At 33.1% G+C, this 17835-nt stretch overlaps 1 protein-coding gene across 1 annotated transcript in view; it reads left to right on the top strand.

Moving 5' to 3' along the window:
• The first annotated feature begins 7989 nt into the window (after nt 1-7989).
• LOC116022334 (DExH-box ATP-dependent RNA helicase DExH3) overlaps nt 7990-17835 on the top strand; it is a 13253-nt gene continuing 3407 nt past the window's right edge. Inside the window, exons 1-17 of the mRNA XM_031262991.1 lie at nt 7990-8395; nt 9140-9294; nt 9411-9498; nt 9605-9847; nt 10774-10869; nt 11787-11975; nt 12063-12222; nt 12303-12433; nt 13365-13532; nt 13610-13882; nt 14520-14714; nt 14905-15108; nt 15338-15407; nt 15536-15684; nt 16916-17218; nt 17497-17556; nt 17648-17800. Coding sequence (XP_031118851.1) covers nt 8051-8395; nt 9140-9294; nt 9411-9498; nt 9605-9847; nt 10774-10869; nt 11787-11975; nt 12063-12222; nt 12303-12433; nt 13365-13532; nt 13610-13882; nt 14520-14714; nt 14905-15108; nt 15338-15407; nt 15536-15684; nt 16916-17218; nt 17497-17556; nt 17648-17800 — 2982 coding nt within the window. The 5' untranslated portion in view covers nt 7990-8050. The remainder of the gene's footprint in view (nt 8396-9139; nt 9295-9410; nt 9499-9604; nt 9848-10773; nt 10870-11786; nt 11976-12062; nt 12223-12302; nt 12434-13364; nt 13533-13609; nt 13883-14519; nt 14715-14904; nt 15109-15337; nt 15408-15535; nt 15685-16915; nt 17219-17496; nt 17557-17647; nt 17801-17835) is intronic.

Below are 17835 nucleotides of genomic sequence, written 5' to 3'. Positions count from 1 at the left end.
ATATATATTTATATATATATATATATATATATATATATATATATATATATATATATATATATATATATATATATATATATATATATCCTATATAAATGTATATAGTATGTATGGAACGCGTTTTGAGAAGAAAGGTTTTCAAATGCTTATACTACTACTATATTTGATATGTGAGGAAAATGTATATTATTTTTGGAGGACTCGATTGGACCATCATCCTTTTAGGTGAAATGTTGAAATAATTCCAATTAGAGCATCATCATTTCGGGAAATATGTTGACATGGATTAATGAATAGAAAATTCGGTAGAAATCATCCTGGATTATTGTATAAAAGTAGCTTGGTAGAAATCATCTTGGGTTTACTTTAGGGCTTGAGCTATTACTCGCTGGGCTTGGAATCCCAATTAGGGGGTGTGCATACTAAATGTAGCGGTCTTATTTCCAAATGATATTGATTGTTCTGGGAGATGTCTTCGGGACTGGGTCCCCTATGGAGTCATTCACCCTTGGTGAAACTCTTCCTCCCTTTATGAGAATTGGGAGATGTCTTCGGGACTAGTCTCCCATGGAGCCATCCACGCATTGTTGATGATCTCATCCTCCCTATATTGATGAAAATGATAATGATTGATGATATTGAAGAGATTGATGACATTGATGAAATGATTGATGGTACCCTACATTATTATATTAAAGTATGAATATTCTTTTGAGAGAGTGATATTGATTTTCAAATGAATCTTTGAAAGATTTACCCGTACTATGTTTATGAGATATACCTTTTGTGTGTGTGTCTATATATATATATATATATATATATATATATATATATATATATATGTATATATTGGTTATGTTGGGAAACTATTATCACTTCATTTTACAAGTTTAACTAATATGATAGTATAATAGTCTATGTTAGGATTATGATATTTCCTTTATGCTACTACATGTTGTTTATCGAGTATGTTATATCCTTGTTTACATTGCTACATTCATATGCATGTGGGCGTGAGTTACTACTATACTTGCATACATGTATACTAAATGTATATATGGATATGTATATACCTACCTTCTTTATAATTGCACAATGATTGCTCTTCAATGATATTATGTGTTATAAATTGAATTATGATATCCTTGTTTTTCAAAACTAAAACTATCTATTTTTCAACCTATATATATACTTACTTTACGGGGTTGTGTGGTTTATACTTAGCATTTCATGCTAACAGGTTTATTTTTCACATGTTTTGTTAACCCCTTTCAGGTGTGGATTGATGTTTGACAAGAGCGTACTAGAGGAATTAGTAGTATAGTATTCTTTTGTTCTAACTCCTAGTTTGGTTCCCTCCTATTGCCTAGCTTTTGTGGTTACGAGGATTTGAGACATTTGTAGTACATTACACTTGATGTTTAACTCTGATGTTTTGTTGGTGCTCAGACACCAGGTTTGTGAACCCATAATACTTGATTACTTGATGCTTAGTTTTATTTTGGGATTCTAGATGTTTTAGCCTAGCAAGCATTCTTATGCGAATTACTGCGGCAGTAACATCCCCCTCTTATGTTTTGGATCCTTACCCCGTTGGGTTAGAACTTTCAATGCTAAGTTCCCTTTTTCTATATCTTAAGATTGCAAATTTATACTAGGCTCGATTGGTAGTTTTTGAGGTGTTACAATATCTATTGTCAAGATCAACATCATTCTTCATGACCTTCTTGCGACCATTTTTATGCCTATATATTATATTGGATATCCATCTTCATTATAAATAGTTTTACAAACGTCTCAAGAAAGTGTCTAGAGCAGTGTCTATTCTTCATGCATAGGGATCACAATATCAGATGATCCATGAATCATAAAATCACGTACTATATTGTAGTACTTGAGATCTCTAAGTTAATCTAGACACAAAGGCCAAATACTTTTTACTATGTGACTTTCTCAATTAATCGAATTTAATTTAGTCCTTGACTCCTTGGTGAGAGTAAATAAATAATTGATATGCTTGGAATGTAAACAATAATGAACAAAGAATACTAATTTTAGAGTGGTTCGCATGAGCTTACTCCACAACTTAAGAGCATATTGCTTAAGATTTTCAACTCCATTCTCCGAACCATACCAAAGGATGTCAATATCTTATATGTTCACGAATTCATCTTCAAAAATATCTCATTTTAGTTCTAGCCTATGAAGCACATTTCTTCCTTAATTAGTATTATTACCATTACTATTACTATTACTTATAGGTTTTAGTGGACCAGACTCATCATAAACTGATTTATATAGATAAATTGAGGTAAAATATTGACAAGGCCTGGTGCCCTTAATGCACTACTATCAGGCTACAAATGATAAACTAGTAGATATGATAAATAAATTGTTGGGCGTCGGCAAGGTTGGCCGAGTTAGCCCCTGCTCGATTCGAGACGTGGCGCTGTGGCTTACCATGGAGGGATGTGGTTAAATGGTTAATGTCCACCTACCTATCACCAATTGGTTTTAAGTAGGATATGGCAACCAGATAGCCAAAGAACTCTGTGGTTAAGCGTGCTTGACTTCCGGCAGTCACGGGAGGCGCTGAAATCCATCATAAAGACATAAACAAATAAGCTAACTAGCTCAAGTCACAAGCCCAACTAGTTAGATTGCAAACTACTAGCCAATCAGATGTCAATAGAGGACTAAAGGAAGTTTACCTGTGAGCTTATGATGATGTATTAAGGGGAGTGAATGCCCCTTATTTATAGTATTTTTGGATTTAAAAATAGGAAAAAACACGTAAATGACAAGCCACAAGATGCGCATTGTAGAACTTGGTCCAGATTATATACATGCAGTTAACATATATTTACATTTAGTTAACATATTATGTACCTGTTATGTTCATAATATGTGAATTGTAATAAATAAAATAAAGGTACATAATATGGTAGTATGTAAGAATTATTATTGCTAACAAAATATATAGTAAAATGTCAATAAATGTGGGCAATAAAAATAGAATTTGTTAATAACAAGAGTTTTTTTTTTGAAAATCAATAACAAGACATTTGTTACACGTTTTTTTTTTTTTTTTTTTTTTTAAAAAAAAAAAAAAAATTTTTTTTATTTTTTTTTTTTTTTTAAAAAAAAAAAAAAAATTTTTTTTATTTTTTTTTTTTTTTTAAAAAAAAAAAAAAAATTTTTTTTATTTTTTTTTTTTTTTTAAAAAAAAAAAAAAAATTTTTTTTATTTTTTTTTTTTTTTTAAAAAAAAAAAAAAAATTTTTTTTATTTTTTTTTTTTTTTTTGTATATACGTCATGAGTGTAACTAACTGGTGACGAAATAAAAAATACGTCAGCAAAGAAATATCTAATGACGCTTTTGTATATGTCAGCAATAAAACTAGAACTTTTATTATTAACAAGACATTTGTTACACGTTTTTTTGTATATACGTCATGAGTGTGACTAACTGACGACGAAATAGAAAATACGTCAATAAATAAATATCTACTGACGCTTTTGTATATGTCAGCAATAAAACTAGAACTTTTATTATTAACAAGACGTTACACGTTTTTTTGTATATACGTCATTAGTGTGATTACTGGTGATGAAATACAAAATACGTCAGCAAAGAAATATTTACTAACGTTTTTGTATATGTCAGCAATAAAACTAGAACTTTTATTATTAACAAGACGTTACACGTTTTTTTGTATATACATCATTAGTGTGATTACTGGTGATGAAATACAAAATACGTCAGCAAAAAAAAATCTACTGACGCTTTTTTTTTGTATTTTTATATTTTTATGTTTGTCTCGAGTGAAGCTAATTGGTGACGAATTCAATGATTCATCAATAAAGAAACATTTAATGATGTTTTTTCATATTTTTAGTTATTGTTAAATATTATTTAGCAGCATTTTAAAGGATTTTTATGTCTTTTAATTATTATCTATCAGGACAATTTGTAAAAACGTCTAGAAATACACATGCGCTAAAGTTATAAGAAAATTTGTAAACGAGGACAACTAGTGGCCGACTAAAGAAGGCTAGGGGTGGCCTTTTGCCTTTGAAAATTTATTATTTGTACCTTAATCTTTTTTAGAGTTAATTACCAAAGTGGTCCCTTGACCATAGCAAAATTATTAATTTTGTCCTTAAACTTTTTTTTTGCCTAATTAAGCCCTCAACTTTAAAAATATTAATAAATTTGGCCTTCTGTTTGTTTAGTCGTAGACGTCTATTTACTTAGGACCAAATTGGTAATTTTGCTATAGTCAATGGACCATCTCGATAATTAACTTTTTCTTTGGCTAAGTTTTTTCCCACTTGATTTTCTTAGCCTAAGGTTTTTAATGATGCAACCCTTATAACACATGATCTAAAATGGTTCATGTACTTCTTATACTCAACTAGATTTTTTTTCATAGAGTTTTTTCTAGCAAGGTTTTTAATGAAACATGAGTATGTTAAAGATAATGACTAAGGGGAGTGTTATAAATATTTGTTGTATGGTCATTAACACATTTATATTATCTCTTAGTTGAATGAAAGGTCTAAGTGTCCCTTAGGTTAACAAATGTTGAAGTTTGTTGCATATATATAGGCTCATATTATTTCTTTTTGTATATGAATGAGATGTACCCTAAAATTATTAATAAGAATCTCTCTCCCTTCTCTCCACCTCTCAAATGAAATCCAATTGCAAATTTATCATCCTACGTATTATTAATCCAAACACATCACCTGAGCAAACTAATCCAATTAATTGAATTGACCAAATAATCAATCTCATAATAAAACGTATTATAATTTCATCCACCCATCCATTTTATGTCATTGAATTTCAATGTTTACAATTGCCCATTCGAAACTTGCTTGGGTGTGCAACATAAACATACAAGACACAAGTGAGTCTCAAATTAATGCAACAACGTAACCTAACTAAGAACATCCCAAATATGCATCAAGGCAAATAAAATAGGCATATATATTGATCTCAAGTCAATCATGGACTATCAAAATAGATTAAATAATGTTGACCCTAGTTTATATATATATATATATATATATATATATATATATATATTTCTTAGCACTACCATAAAGGAATAATAATTCCCAAAGCAAAATTGTCAACTTTGAGTGAAATTTGAACTTCAAAATAAGATATATTGCAAGCTTGTAGGCCTATAGGTTAAACTTTAAACATGTAGACCTCACAATAGACTTAAACCTTACTTTTTTACTAAATAGGCTAGGTCAAGGTAGACCCTCGGTCACCCTCAAGTAGTAGCGGAAGACCATCACTCTCTCTTCTAGGCCAATGTGCTTGTCGTGCACTTTTGGTCGTCGGATCCCCTTCCTCAAAGGCCTGCGTATCTTTATTCTCTAAGTCATGCATGTCGGGCGGGAGACCTATTCTGAAGGCGTGAATGCCGTGTCTCGTTGGTCAAGGACAACATATGTCATTGATTGCATGTCGAAGAGCTTGATGTCATATGTGGTCGCGTTCTACTTAGCCAACTTTTCAATCAGACACGAGCCAACCAAGTACTCTAGAACCTAAGTATAACGCGACCCCCTATAGCGTGCAGTGACCTTGGACATTTATTTCTTAAGAGCATCAATACCTAGTGCGCCTCTTGCGTAGTCGATACATAGCGATTGAATTGAATGGGCGAGGAATGTTTGGGATGTCACACCTTTTTTATTGAAAGGAGACATGGGCCCTAGATAACCAATCCCCAACATGACTACTCTCTCTCATTGTTAACTTCTCGCAACTCCAAGAGTGAATTATGATGATTGATATATCGAGTTTATCCAAAGAAAGAGAAGCACAAGTGTGTGAGGCCAAGGAGTAAGGCCCAAGAGAGGGGCTGCCTGGGCAGGACGTAAAGGGTCGAGCAGGGCATAAAAAACCATAAGACAAGATCGGACCCAATCAATGTGTGAATGACTCCCGGGGATGACCCTGGGTTGAGAATCAGGATTGACCTCTAGGATATGACTTTTCGAGCCACGGCAAGAGTGGTTGAGCAATGATCTAGTTCTTTAAGGGGTTGCCTCATTTTTAGGGAAATTATTAAATGTATTAGCTTATATAATTAATCTTGTAATGTTTAGATCGTGTTAAATGTGACCGGGAAGTCAAATGAAGGTGGAATGGTATGGTTGGGGAGCTAATTAAAAGTGAGAAATGTATTCGGAAAATTAACTATGCGTTCAACCATATAAGGTTTGGAAGCTCCAACTGGAGTGGTGTCTATTGGGCTGATTATTGCATTTAATGCACTTTAGTGAAGATATGGAACAAACCCCGGGGTTAATGATCGGTTAAAGCGCTATTCCCAATTAGTTAAGCGCAAAAAAGATTTACCGATCAAAGATCAAACCATACAGTTAATTTAGAAGCTTTCTCAATCACACATTTGTGGTCGGGAACTTGTGGGTCTCTATTTAATTGTGATTGGGAAATGATACACAAAATGTTTGGTGCAATTACCAAACAAAATATTGGTATATGAGGTTATATTATATTATTTTGGTTAATGATAATGAGAATGTGAGGTGTACTAATAACGAGACCAGGAAGTGTACTTGCGAGGTCGAGAAGTACAAAAATGAGGTCGAAAAATACACTTATGAGCTCCGTAGGGCAAGTGAGTTAGTTACCCTATAACCCTACTAGTTTCGATTCAGTTCAGTTAAAAATCGAATCAAACAGAAAAATCAATTGATATATATTATACCCAATTGTTTTTATATTTATAAATTCACCCAAATATATATACTAAATCCCCAATTTTCTAACACAGTTTTTCACAATTGTTCTATGTTCTCTATTTTTCTTTGCGAGTCATTGAGTCTGTGACTTTATTGTCAAATGCCAGGCATAGGTGGAGAGGTCGGTTCAGTTTGAACTTATTTTAGATTGAGAAATTTAAAAATGTATTATTGACTTGTTGTTTAGATTTTCAAATTTAAATTATTAGTGAAAATTAAATAAATAAATAATTATGCATGCAAGAGAATTAGGAAATATTCAAATTTTCAAACTGAATCAAAATATGAATCGAGCCAAATCTGAATTGAATTGAATTCTTTCGAATCAAACCGAACTAAAAATTGAAATCAAATAATTTAATTAAAAAAAAAATCAAACCAAAATCGAAACACCCACTCATGCTCTCAAGAGATGTTTGGTTGGATGGAAAAGTTTTCCATGAAAATTGTTTTCCTTGTTGATAGGGAATATACCCCGAGTATATCGCCCTACAAATATTGTACGTATGATCAGTGTACTATACGGGTATTAGCTCAGCCCTATATAATATTCGTTGGTCCTTCATGAGAAGGGCTTTTTCCCTCTCCTATTCTCTATAGAGTTCATCCAAAATGCAATGCTCTCATCTCTCTCTAGACCATTCAAGAACAATGAATAAAATGAAAGATTTGAGAGCTTTTTACGATCCACACTGTACTTTACATACAAGTTTATGCATACTTTGTACTTTGTATGGAAGAGAATAAACATTATCACTTGTAATGAAGGAAAATATTATTTTTTGGTGTTTGGTTCATATAATTCATTTTCCATGGAAAATGAATTCCTCACATTTGAGGATTTTGTTTTCCATGGAAGATGAGAAGAAAAATTGATATCATTCAACTATTTTATCCTTTGTGTTTTATTTAATTTATTATTATTTTTATTAATTTGTAAGGGCATATAAGTCTTTATATTTGTTATTTATTACAATTCTAAATTCAATCAAACAACGGAATCAGCTTATCAGTAATTTTTTTCAACCAACCAAACAATGAAATTTATCTTCTCAATAATTACTTTGCTATAAAATTTTAATTTCATTTCTCTTAAAATATTTTTCTCGAACCAAACAAGCAACTTATTTCGGATTCAACTAGATCAAGTATCCAACCAGTGACCCGCCAGCGGCCAGGTTTCCCTCCTCCAAAACCCCTCGCTCGCCAAAACCCTATCCACAAAAATTCAGCCATGTCTCCCTAAATTTCAACAATGGCCTACTCTAACCTTATACACAATTGCAGCAGATTAAGGCTAAGGGCCATTCCACTAATGGCCGCCGCCACCACTACCTCCGTCTCTCTTCAGCTGTACCGCCGCTTCCATTTAAATAAATCCCCTTTTCTTCTCCGCACCACAAGGCCGCCCCACCGCTTGCATAGCTGCGGGTTCTGTTGTTCTGCGGCCATCATACGTAGGCGGAACAGGAATGCGTCCTCTCCTTTCACTTTGCCGTATATTTATCAGCAGAATTTCGGGTTTGGCCGGCTTGCGTACCCCGAGTACCCTTCAGAGTCTGAGTCTGATAGGGAATTTGAGCCCGAGTCTAAGCAGTTGGCAAGTCTTTAGCTTTTAGTTAATACTATGTATATTCTTTTTTATTTGTATGATTTTTCGTAATGCTTACCTTCCTATCTAAAAGACTGAATTTTGTCTCATTTAATTTCCCTGTTTGCTGGGAAAATTATATAGAAACAATGTTGCTGGATTTTACTAGGCTTGTCTGTAGAGTTGTTGAGAATAAGGCTTGTTGGGACTTGGGAGTAAAGTACTGAGCTATACTTTGCATATGCTTGAGCTATACTTTTCTTCTGGTGCAATAGAGGTGTGAAATGCATCCTAATATTTGCCAAGGAAGTATGAATGATAGAAAGATAAGATAACTATTAAGGAATAGGGTCTTCTAAGTTTAAATATTGTCTGTTTCATAATGCTATGAGAACTCGTAGCAAATAAATGCAAGGATTCACCCAATAATTCACCGGCATAAACAGTTTTCTATTTCAGATGCAGATGTATGTCTCTCTGAGTCATACTGGTAAGTACAGATTGTTAGATACAAATATATGATCACGATTGGTTTCAGTATTACTAAGCTCATTGCAAATATTACAGTTCCACAGTTTAGTAAATAGCTTCAAATGTGCAGTCTACTCAGCATATTTCCCTTATCTGAATACTTGCTAGTTTCCCCCCTGAACATTAGTGTGTTGCTTAGTTTTCTTACTTCTTATTACTAGTCCTAGATATCCAAAAAATATGGTCTTTAGATATTAAGTTTAATTGGTGTTCTTATAACAGAATGATTCAACCCTTGGTAACATTGAAGAGTGGAGATGGAAGTTAACCATGCTATTGCGTAATGAAAATGAACAAGAAGTGATCTCCAGAGAGAAAAAGGATCGTCGTGATTTTGGGCATCTATCAGCACTAGCAACCAGAATGGGTTTACATTGGTATATCAAACTTGTTTTAGATATAGTTTTTGCCTCTACAATTATGAATGCCATTAAATTTTTTATTGTGTTTCTTCCTTTTAACTTTTATAATCTCAATCCTAAATTTGATGCAGTTGTCAATTTGATAAAGTAGTTGTCTTTAGTAAAGTTCCATTACCAAATTACAGACCAGATCTGGATGCTAAGCGTCCACAGAGGGAGGTAATGAGTTCGTTCTATTCTTCTCTGTCACTTGTGCTCTAGCTGATGGTGTAATTTCCCTATATGTTTCCTTTGATAAGTAACTCAATTTTCTTACAATTCATAGGTGGTCTTACCTCATGGACTGCAAGATCGTGTAAATGCTCTTCTGAAAGCATACTGTTCTAAAAAGTCTATCAATAACACAAGCTCAGAATATAATTACTTTTCAAGATCTAGCAATGACCAGAAATTTTCAAATGACAATGAACTTTGTGAGAATGAGAAGCCCCCTTCACGAAATATCGTTGCTGAGAGAATCCTTCGGCGGAGGAGCTTGGACATGCAATATAAACAACAAAATTGGCAGGTTCGTACTTCACCATGAAAGAACTTTCTCTTTCAAACAGGGTGTACAGTGCATGTGCACATTTAGATATGACTTAACCATTGTTGTCATACTTGACTACTTGTTAACAATTCGTAATATTTCAACATTTGTTTCATATGATTTGAATGCTCACTTTACACTTTGAACATTCAATACATACTATGTGAACATTTAATATACACTATGTAAACATTTAGTGCATACTGTGAATGTTTTGTTTATGCCTGTGATAATTTAGTGTGGGAACATCTGTTACATATTTACATATACTTTGGTTTTTCAACTACTCCTTACTTGTTGCCTTTTTCGTATAAATGAGGCAAACAGCTACTATAAAAAATTTTGTTGTGGCCTAAAGTTTGCACTTTTTATTCATTACTATGTAAGTCCATGTTAATACTGACAGTGATGCAATGTTGGTCACGGCACACACTCACTGAGTAATCATTGTGTCTTTTATTTGCTGTATCTTGCTGGGTTATGTTTGTTTTGCTTTTTTGTTTTTTGTTTTTTAGCTTTTTTTTTTTTTGGTTTTTTAAAATATCATTGGCTTATATTGAATTCCTTCCTTTATATCTCTCTAATCATTTGAACTTTTGACACCTTCTAAGAATTAAGAGAATATTTGGGATTTTGGGGTGATATGATCATCATTTCTGATTAAATAACAATTCATTGGCATGGAGTGTTATACATTCAAATTTTTTTTGTTGGGAATGTAGTGAGGGTTTGAATATAGATGCGAAAACCAGTGTTTTCTACAATTCTACTGCTGAAATGGTGGGTCGAACTTTCACTCTTAGGCATGGAAAGAAACATTAGTAATAATATCTGTTCATATGTTTTATTTCACGTGGTTTTATATTTTATTTGGTATTTGGTTTGACAACCATCTTATTTTATAGGAATCTCTAGAAGGTCAAAAGATGATAGAATTTCGAAGGAGTCTTCCTGCATATAAAGAGAGGGAATCATTATTAAATGCGATTTCTCAGAATCAGGTACCTTGCTCATTCAACCTTTGATTTATTTGAATTAGCTTTTGCAATTATAGCTCTGCTTTTGCTGTGTGTGTATATATATGTCTGTATTTGTGTGTGTATAGAAACATATATTTCTAGGTCTAACATGACTTTTTGCATCTCACAAGGATGAAGGATTTGAACCAGAGAGTGACAATACTTAGCCTGGAATAATTACATGGTTTTCTGTCATCCATCTCAGTCATAGCCCATAGGCCAGTCTTTTCTCTTAATTGGAGAGAAAATGATGAACAGAATAAAACAGTACCCACGGGTATTATTCACCTGCGTTTTCCATTTTGGAAAAAAAATTTGAGCTTGTTTTCCAACTCTATTAAAGTTGGAAAGTTTTGAAAATTGTTTTCCATTTTCACTTGGGAAAACAAAATGCACTTGAACAAACTTTATTTTTCCATTTTTCAGAAAAAGGAAAATTCTCTATTTACTGAACACTGAATAAGCCCTAAACTTGCAATTGAATTACATTTTTTACTAGGTCAAACAAATATCAAACCTATTTTGACCTACTCTATATAAAATTTTTAGAAAAAGGAGTTTATTAATTGATATTTTGATGAAGCAAAGGTGTACAATTTTTTTAGCCATCTTGAGTAGACATAGAGCAGCCAAATTTAAATGCAAGTTCTGCCCAAGGTGGCTTTTCCTTACCAATAGAGCTCTTGGGAGACTAAAGATAACACTGGGCAGTCAAATGCATTTATTTTCTACAAAAATAAAGAAAAAAGTAAAACCCATTATGTAGGCTGACTTATTACAATTATTACTTATTATTTGTAAATATATATGCTTTTACTTCTGAGAATTTGGTAGGATTTTAACCAATTATTGGATGCCCCAGCTTCTCTCATGAGGATAATAATTGAGCTTCATTGCAGGTCGTGGTCGTGTCTGGTGAAACTGGATGTGGTAAAACCACCCAACTGCCTCAATATATCTTAGAATCCGAGATTGAAGCTGCTCGTGGAGCTACCTGCAGTATTATTTGTACTCAACCTCGGCGAATATCTGCTATGGCAGTTTCAGAAAGAGTTGCTGCAGAGCGCGGTGAGAATTTGGGAGAATCTGTGAGTTCTTTAGCTTTTACTGTTAATTTTCTGTATCTTGTCATGGGAAGATTCAATTACTCTTACTGATTTAAAATCTTCTCAAAGGTTGGTTATAAAGTTCGGCTTGAGGGGATGAAAGGGAGGGATACACGTCTTCTGTTTTGCACTACTGGAATCCTTTTAAGGAGATTGCTTGTTGATCGGAATTTAGAGGGTGTTACCCATGTTATCGTTGATGAGATTCATGAACGTGGAATGAATGAAGGTATTTCATAAATGGGATATTTATGATATTGATTCACTTGTGAATTTCAATGATGTTACTGGGTTTTCCTTTTATTTCAGATTTCCTTTTAATTGTTCTCAAAGACCTCCTTCATCGCCGGCCAGAATTGAGGTTGATTTTGATGAGTGCAACACTAAATGCTGAGCTTTTCTCCTCATATTTTGGTGGTGCTCCTAGGATTCACATTCCTGTAAGTTGACTATACAATCGTAAACAGCTTATCCAATTGCGGTTATCTACAAATATTAAGTATTCACTCTCCCACTCTTCAAATTAAGAATGCCACCAATCCAAACTTTTCCTTGAGTTCAATAAATTTTCTACTACTTCCTCAACCAAAGTTATTGGTCATAACACTGCTTTTTTGTCAATTTGGCCAATTTTTTTCTTAAGCAATGTGAGTGAAATCACACTCACACACACACACATAAAGAAATTTGTAAAAAATACCTCTTGAAATCTCAAAATTTTAGTAGAAATATATTTTAAAACTTTGATCAAAGATAGGTTTAGTTTATCCGTGTGAAGTGAAAAGAGCCTACAAATTGGGGCCAAGCATGATTTTCTTGGGGACTGCAATATCAATAAGGAGAATATTGCTCTTTGGTTGTTTGTAATATTTAAACTCATGTGTTATGTTCAAATGTTACCATGTGTTTTAAACTTGGTACTGAAGAATTTACTTCAGACTTTTCATTCTTATATCATAGTTTATTTGTGCATTTATGTTAGCCAGAATATCATTGTGCAGATTGTTATTTACTTCCTTTGCTCTAGTATGCTTCTATAACTTCCTCTTTCTTTCCTCTCTTTTATTGCCTTGTGTATTTTTTTGACATTTAAAAAAAATTAATTACTACGTACTTTTTAACGAAGGGAAAGACTGTTCATGAGCATATGGGTGGTAATGCATAGCAATATTTTTTAAATAAAAGCTTCCGTTTTATATTACTTATACATATGCATCCTGCGAGACATTTGTAAGATAATGTCTTTATGGAAGAAAATTTTCAACATTGCCATTTGGGGGTGCCTATGGATTTTAATGGCTTTTTGTACATGAAGTGTAATTGATAGTTCCTATGTATGATTGTATTCAACTATGTCATAACCATTTTCAGGGTTTTACTTATCCAGTTCGGAGTCATTTCCTAGAGAATATTTTGGAAATGACTGGGTATCGATTGACTCCATATAATCAGATTGATAATTATGGTCAAGATAAGATGTGGAAAATGCAGAAACAAACTCTTAGGAAGAGGAAAACACAAATTGCTTCAGCTGTAGAGGTAAAAATGTCTTATATGCTAAGATCTCATGCTTTGATTTTCTTGCTATTGAAATTGAATTACATGCTTTGGGCCAGGATGCACTTGAAACTGCAAGTTTTAGGGAGTATAGTCCTAGGACTCGGGAATCATTATCGTGCTGGAATCCAGATTCAATTGGCTTTAACCTCATTGAGCATGTTCTTTGCCATATATGTAGAAGAGAAAGGCCTGGAGCTGTTTTGGTATTTATGACCGGTTGGGATGACATAAATGCTCTAAAGGATCAGCTCCAAGCAAATCCACTATTGGGAGATTCCAGTAGAGTTTTGTTGCTTGCTTGTCATGGTTCTATGGCCAGCACAGAGCAGGTTTTCTCAGCTTAAATACCCTTAACCTCTTCCATTTTTATTTCACCAGTGATGTATTTCTGTATTCTTTTAGAAGATCAACCTTCTGCAAGATAAAGAATTCTTGATATTTGGGGTCCTCTGAGTATTAACTTTTCTCCACTGACTAAATATCATGTTAAACAGTGGTTGAAATTTGTTTTCCATTTACTTACACATTCGAAGTTCCTTAGCTTGGATTTTTTTTTTTTTTTAAAATTTTATTTTTTCTTCTTCTTTTCAATTGTGTTTATTTTGCTACATCCTAAATGGATGCCTAACAACCCAACTAATGATATATTGTGGCATTATAATAAAATATTTGCTATTGAAAAAGAAGAAACTGGTGCTATATCTGTGCCTGCTCAAAAATACATTATTTAAGATATCAGAGTCAAGTAATGCATCTTTTTACCTCATTAAGGTAAATATAGACCTCATTTTCTGAATAAAAGAGTCACTCAGTGTTTGTTTATGATGACTGATTATTCATTTTCTTATCATTTTCTTTTTGTGCTTTTTAGCTTTTGACAGACATAATACATGGAATGAATGTTATGATGCTTTAGCTACACTATAACTTTTCATTTCTATTGACTTTTATCGGTATGCAAAACAGAGACTTATTTTTGATAAGCCTGAAGATGGAGTGAGGAAGATAGTGCTAGCCACCAATATGGCTGAAACAAGCATCACCATAAATGATGTAGTCTTTGTGCTAGACTGTGGAAAGGCAAAAGAGACATCTTATGACGCACTCAATAACACTCCATGTTTGCTTCCTTCTTGGATTTCAAAAGCTTCTGCTCGGCAAGTATGATTTTTTTATCTATTCAGCTATTCTAATGATTTTAATTAGTTTCTTTGCCGATGTTAGTGCTAAAGATCCACCCAGATATTTTGAATACTTTATTCATATTCACCACAACTTCAACTTTTGGAATCTGATTTAGTGATTTTGTATTGCTAGTGCTAAGTTGCTAACAAATTTTTTAACCTGCCAGAGAAAAGGAAGGGCTGGTCGTGTTCAACCTGGGGAGTGCTATCATCTCTATCCTAGATGTGTGCATGATACTTTTGCAGAATATCAAATGCCAGAGCTTTTGAGAACGCCACTTCAGTCTTTATGTCTGCAAATTAAAAGTTTACAACTTGGAAGTATTTCAGAATTTCTGTCTAAGGCTTTGCAGCCACCAGAATCTTTATCTGTAAGTCTGTACTAAAACAGGCTTTGTTAATGCTATCTTTCTTTTCTCCCCTTATTATCTGTATCTCCTTGTTCCTTTTTGTTTAGCACATTCTATTTGCTCATGTACCTATTAAGCCTCATTATCCTGGCTAATTATTATTATTATTATTATTATTATTGTTATTATTATTATTATTATTATTATTATTTGTTCCTAATTACATTCTTATGGTGACATTATTTTGCAGGTTCAAAATGCCATTGAGTATTTGAAGATGATTGGTGCGTTTGATGAAGATGAAAATCTTACACTTCTTGGTAAAGAAAAACTCATTTTCTTGAGGGAGGAGTGGTCAATCTATTTCCCATAAGTTCAATCCATGTGATAATTTAGATGTACAATTCTTAGATAAAATTGCATGACTAATGTGCCATTTTGCTTATAGGACGCAACTTGTCAATGCTTCCAGTTGAACCAAAACTTGGAAAAATGCTCATACTAGGTTCAATTTTTAACTGCCTTGATCCTATAATGACTATTGTTGCTGGCCTAAGTTTACGAGATCCATTCTTGATGCCATTTGACAAGAAAGATGTAAGTCATTTAATATTTTCAGATATTAAAACTCATTACTCAGGCAGTAATGCTTTTACATTTTTTGAAATAGCTTTGTGATTTTCTATGATTATGTTGTTTGAAGTTCCATAATTTGAAAAAATATAGATATCTATGGTGCCTAGAAAGCTTCAATTTAGTCACTCAGCACATTTGTTTCATGGAATAGGTTGGGAATGAAATAAGTTTCTGGGAATAGACCTATTCTATTGTTTGGTATTAGCTATTCCCGAGTCTTCAAGAGTAGCTATTTTTCATAATACCAAAAATGCTCTTTCTTTTATATATATAACATATAATATAGAAACATGTCTATACATATATTTATACATATGTGTGTGTGTGTGTGTATTTATTTATGTATACATTTAGATATATAGCATTTAGTGTAATGATATCTTTGTCTTTTGAATGCTTATTCCATTTTTATTTTTTAAACCAACCAAACATTGGATTACAATTCCTGAAGTATATTCTTTTAGACCGAACAATAGAATAGAATAGTCTATTCCTGGCCCACTCCCTATGGATAGGATTCCTTTTTCTCCAAATTTCATTCTGTGAACCTAACATGCTGCCAAATTTTTAGTAACCCAATTCTTCTCAGTCTTGAGTGCTTTCTTATCTTTCACTTTATTAAGAATTTATTTTTCTATTATCTGCTGACCAGATAATTGTTGAGCAAATTATATCGTGGCTAGCTTTGAAGTGAATGCTCATCATGTGTGTGATTAAATGTTCGTTTAAACTGTTATTAATGTTTGTAATGTTTTTGGTCTTTGAAGTAAGTGCACTCACAGGTGTAAATAATATTCGTTGAGACTCGTATAGCTATGTTCGCTTCATAGTGTTTGCTTTGACATCAATGCCCCCTGTTGATGCTTCTGTTTAGAATTTCTTGATATTGGCCTGATTTTAATTTGTTTATTTAGTTTTGGATAACATCTTGAATATCATTAAAATACACTTTGAATAGATTTCCAGTTTTTTAGTTCTATAAGTAATGGGTGTTGTTTGAAATTCTTACATTGCCTAATCATTCCTACTTTCCTAGATTTGAGCCTATATTTTTATTGTGGATTTATTGCCAAATTGCTGGGGTTAATAGGTCATGACTTTCTATAATATGTAATATTAGAGTACACATGCAACCGTAATGGTTGCTGCAGTTTGAGAAACACCATTTAATAGTGGCTGGTAACTTTTGCAGCTTGCAGAATCAGCAAAAGCCCAGTTTTCTGCTCGTGACTTCAGTGACCACCTCACTCTTTTCCGAGCTTATGAAGGTTGGAAAGATGCTGAGAGGAACCAATCTGGTTATGAATACTGTTGGAAGAATTTTCTTTCTCTACAAACTCTAAAAGCTATTGATTCCCTAAGGAAGCAATTTTTCCACCTTCTTAAGGACTCTGGCTTAGTAAGTGGGGAAAGTTGCAATATATGGAGCCATGATGAACATCTTGTTCGAGCAATTGTCTGTGCGGGTCTATTTCCTGGAATATGCTCGGTTGTGGTCAGTAGTCCTCTTAGATGGGTTAAAACCTGTTATTTATATTCACAAACTTTATTTATTCAATTGAAACTTCTATATACTATTATAGTGTTTGTCAAATATGTGGCCTTGCTGGTCTGTTCAATAAACATAGGGTGTTTGATGTTGTCATTGATTTATCAGAATGAAATGTTTCTAAGCCGTCACCCATTCATAGATGCTCACTAAACTCTTTGGGAAATCATTGCATCTGTAATTATTTTGGTAATTGAGAACTTATGGAAGTATATTTTTGACAGAACAAGGAGAAGTCAATATCATTGAAAACAATGGAGGATGGACCGGTTCTCTTGTATTCGGTAAAGTGATTAATTCTCGGTCATGGAGATATTTATTTTCTCAGAATCTAAATTTTGATATTTTGTTTTTTTCTGCTTTTTTCTGTCACAGAACTCTGTGAATGGCCTAGAACCTAGAATTCCATACCCGTGGCTCGTGTTCAATGAAAAAGTGAAAGTTAATGCAGTCTTCCTCCGTGATTCTACAGCCGTTTCAGATTCTATGGTTATCTTATTTGGTGGAAATATTACAAAAGGCAGTGCTGTAAGTTTTTTTTTTTTTTTTTTTTTTTTTTTTTT

This window comes from Ipomoea triloba, chromosome 6 (assembly GCF_003576645.1).
Source record: "Ipomoea triloba cultivar NCNSP0323 chromosome 6, ASM357664v1".
NCBI classification, from domain to species: Eukaryota; Viridiplantae; Streptophyta; class Magnoliopsida; order Solanales; family Convolvulaceae; genus Ipomoea; species Ipomoea triloba.
The sequence above is the reverse complement of the archived record's forward strand: the minus strand, read 5'-3'. Positions and strand labels throughout refer to the sequence as shown.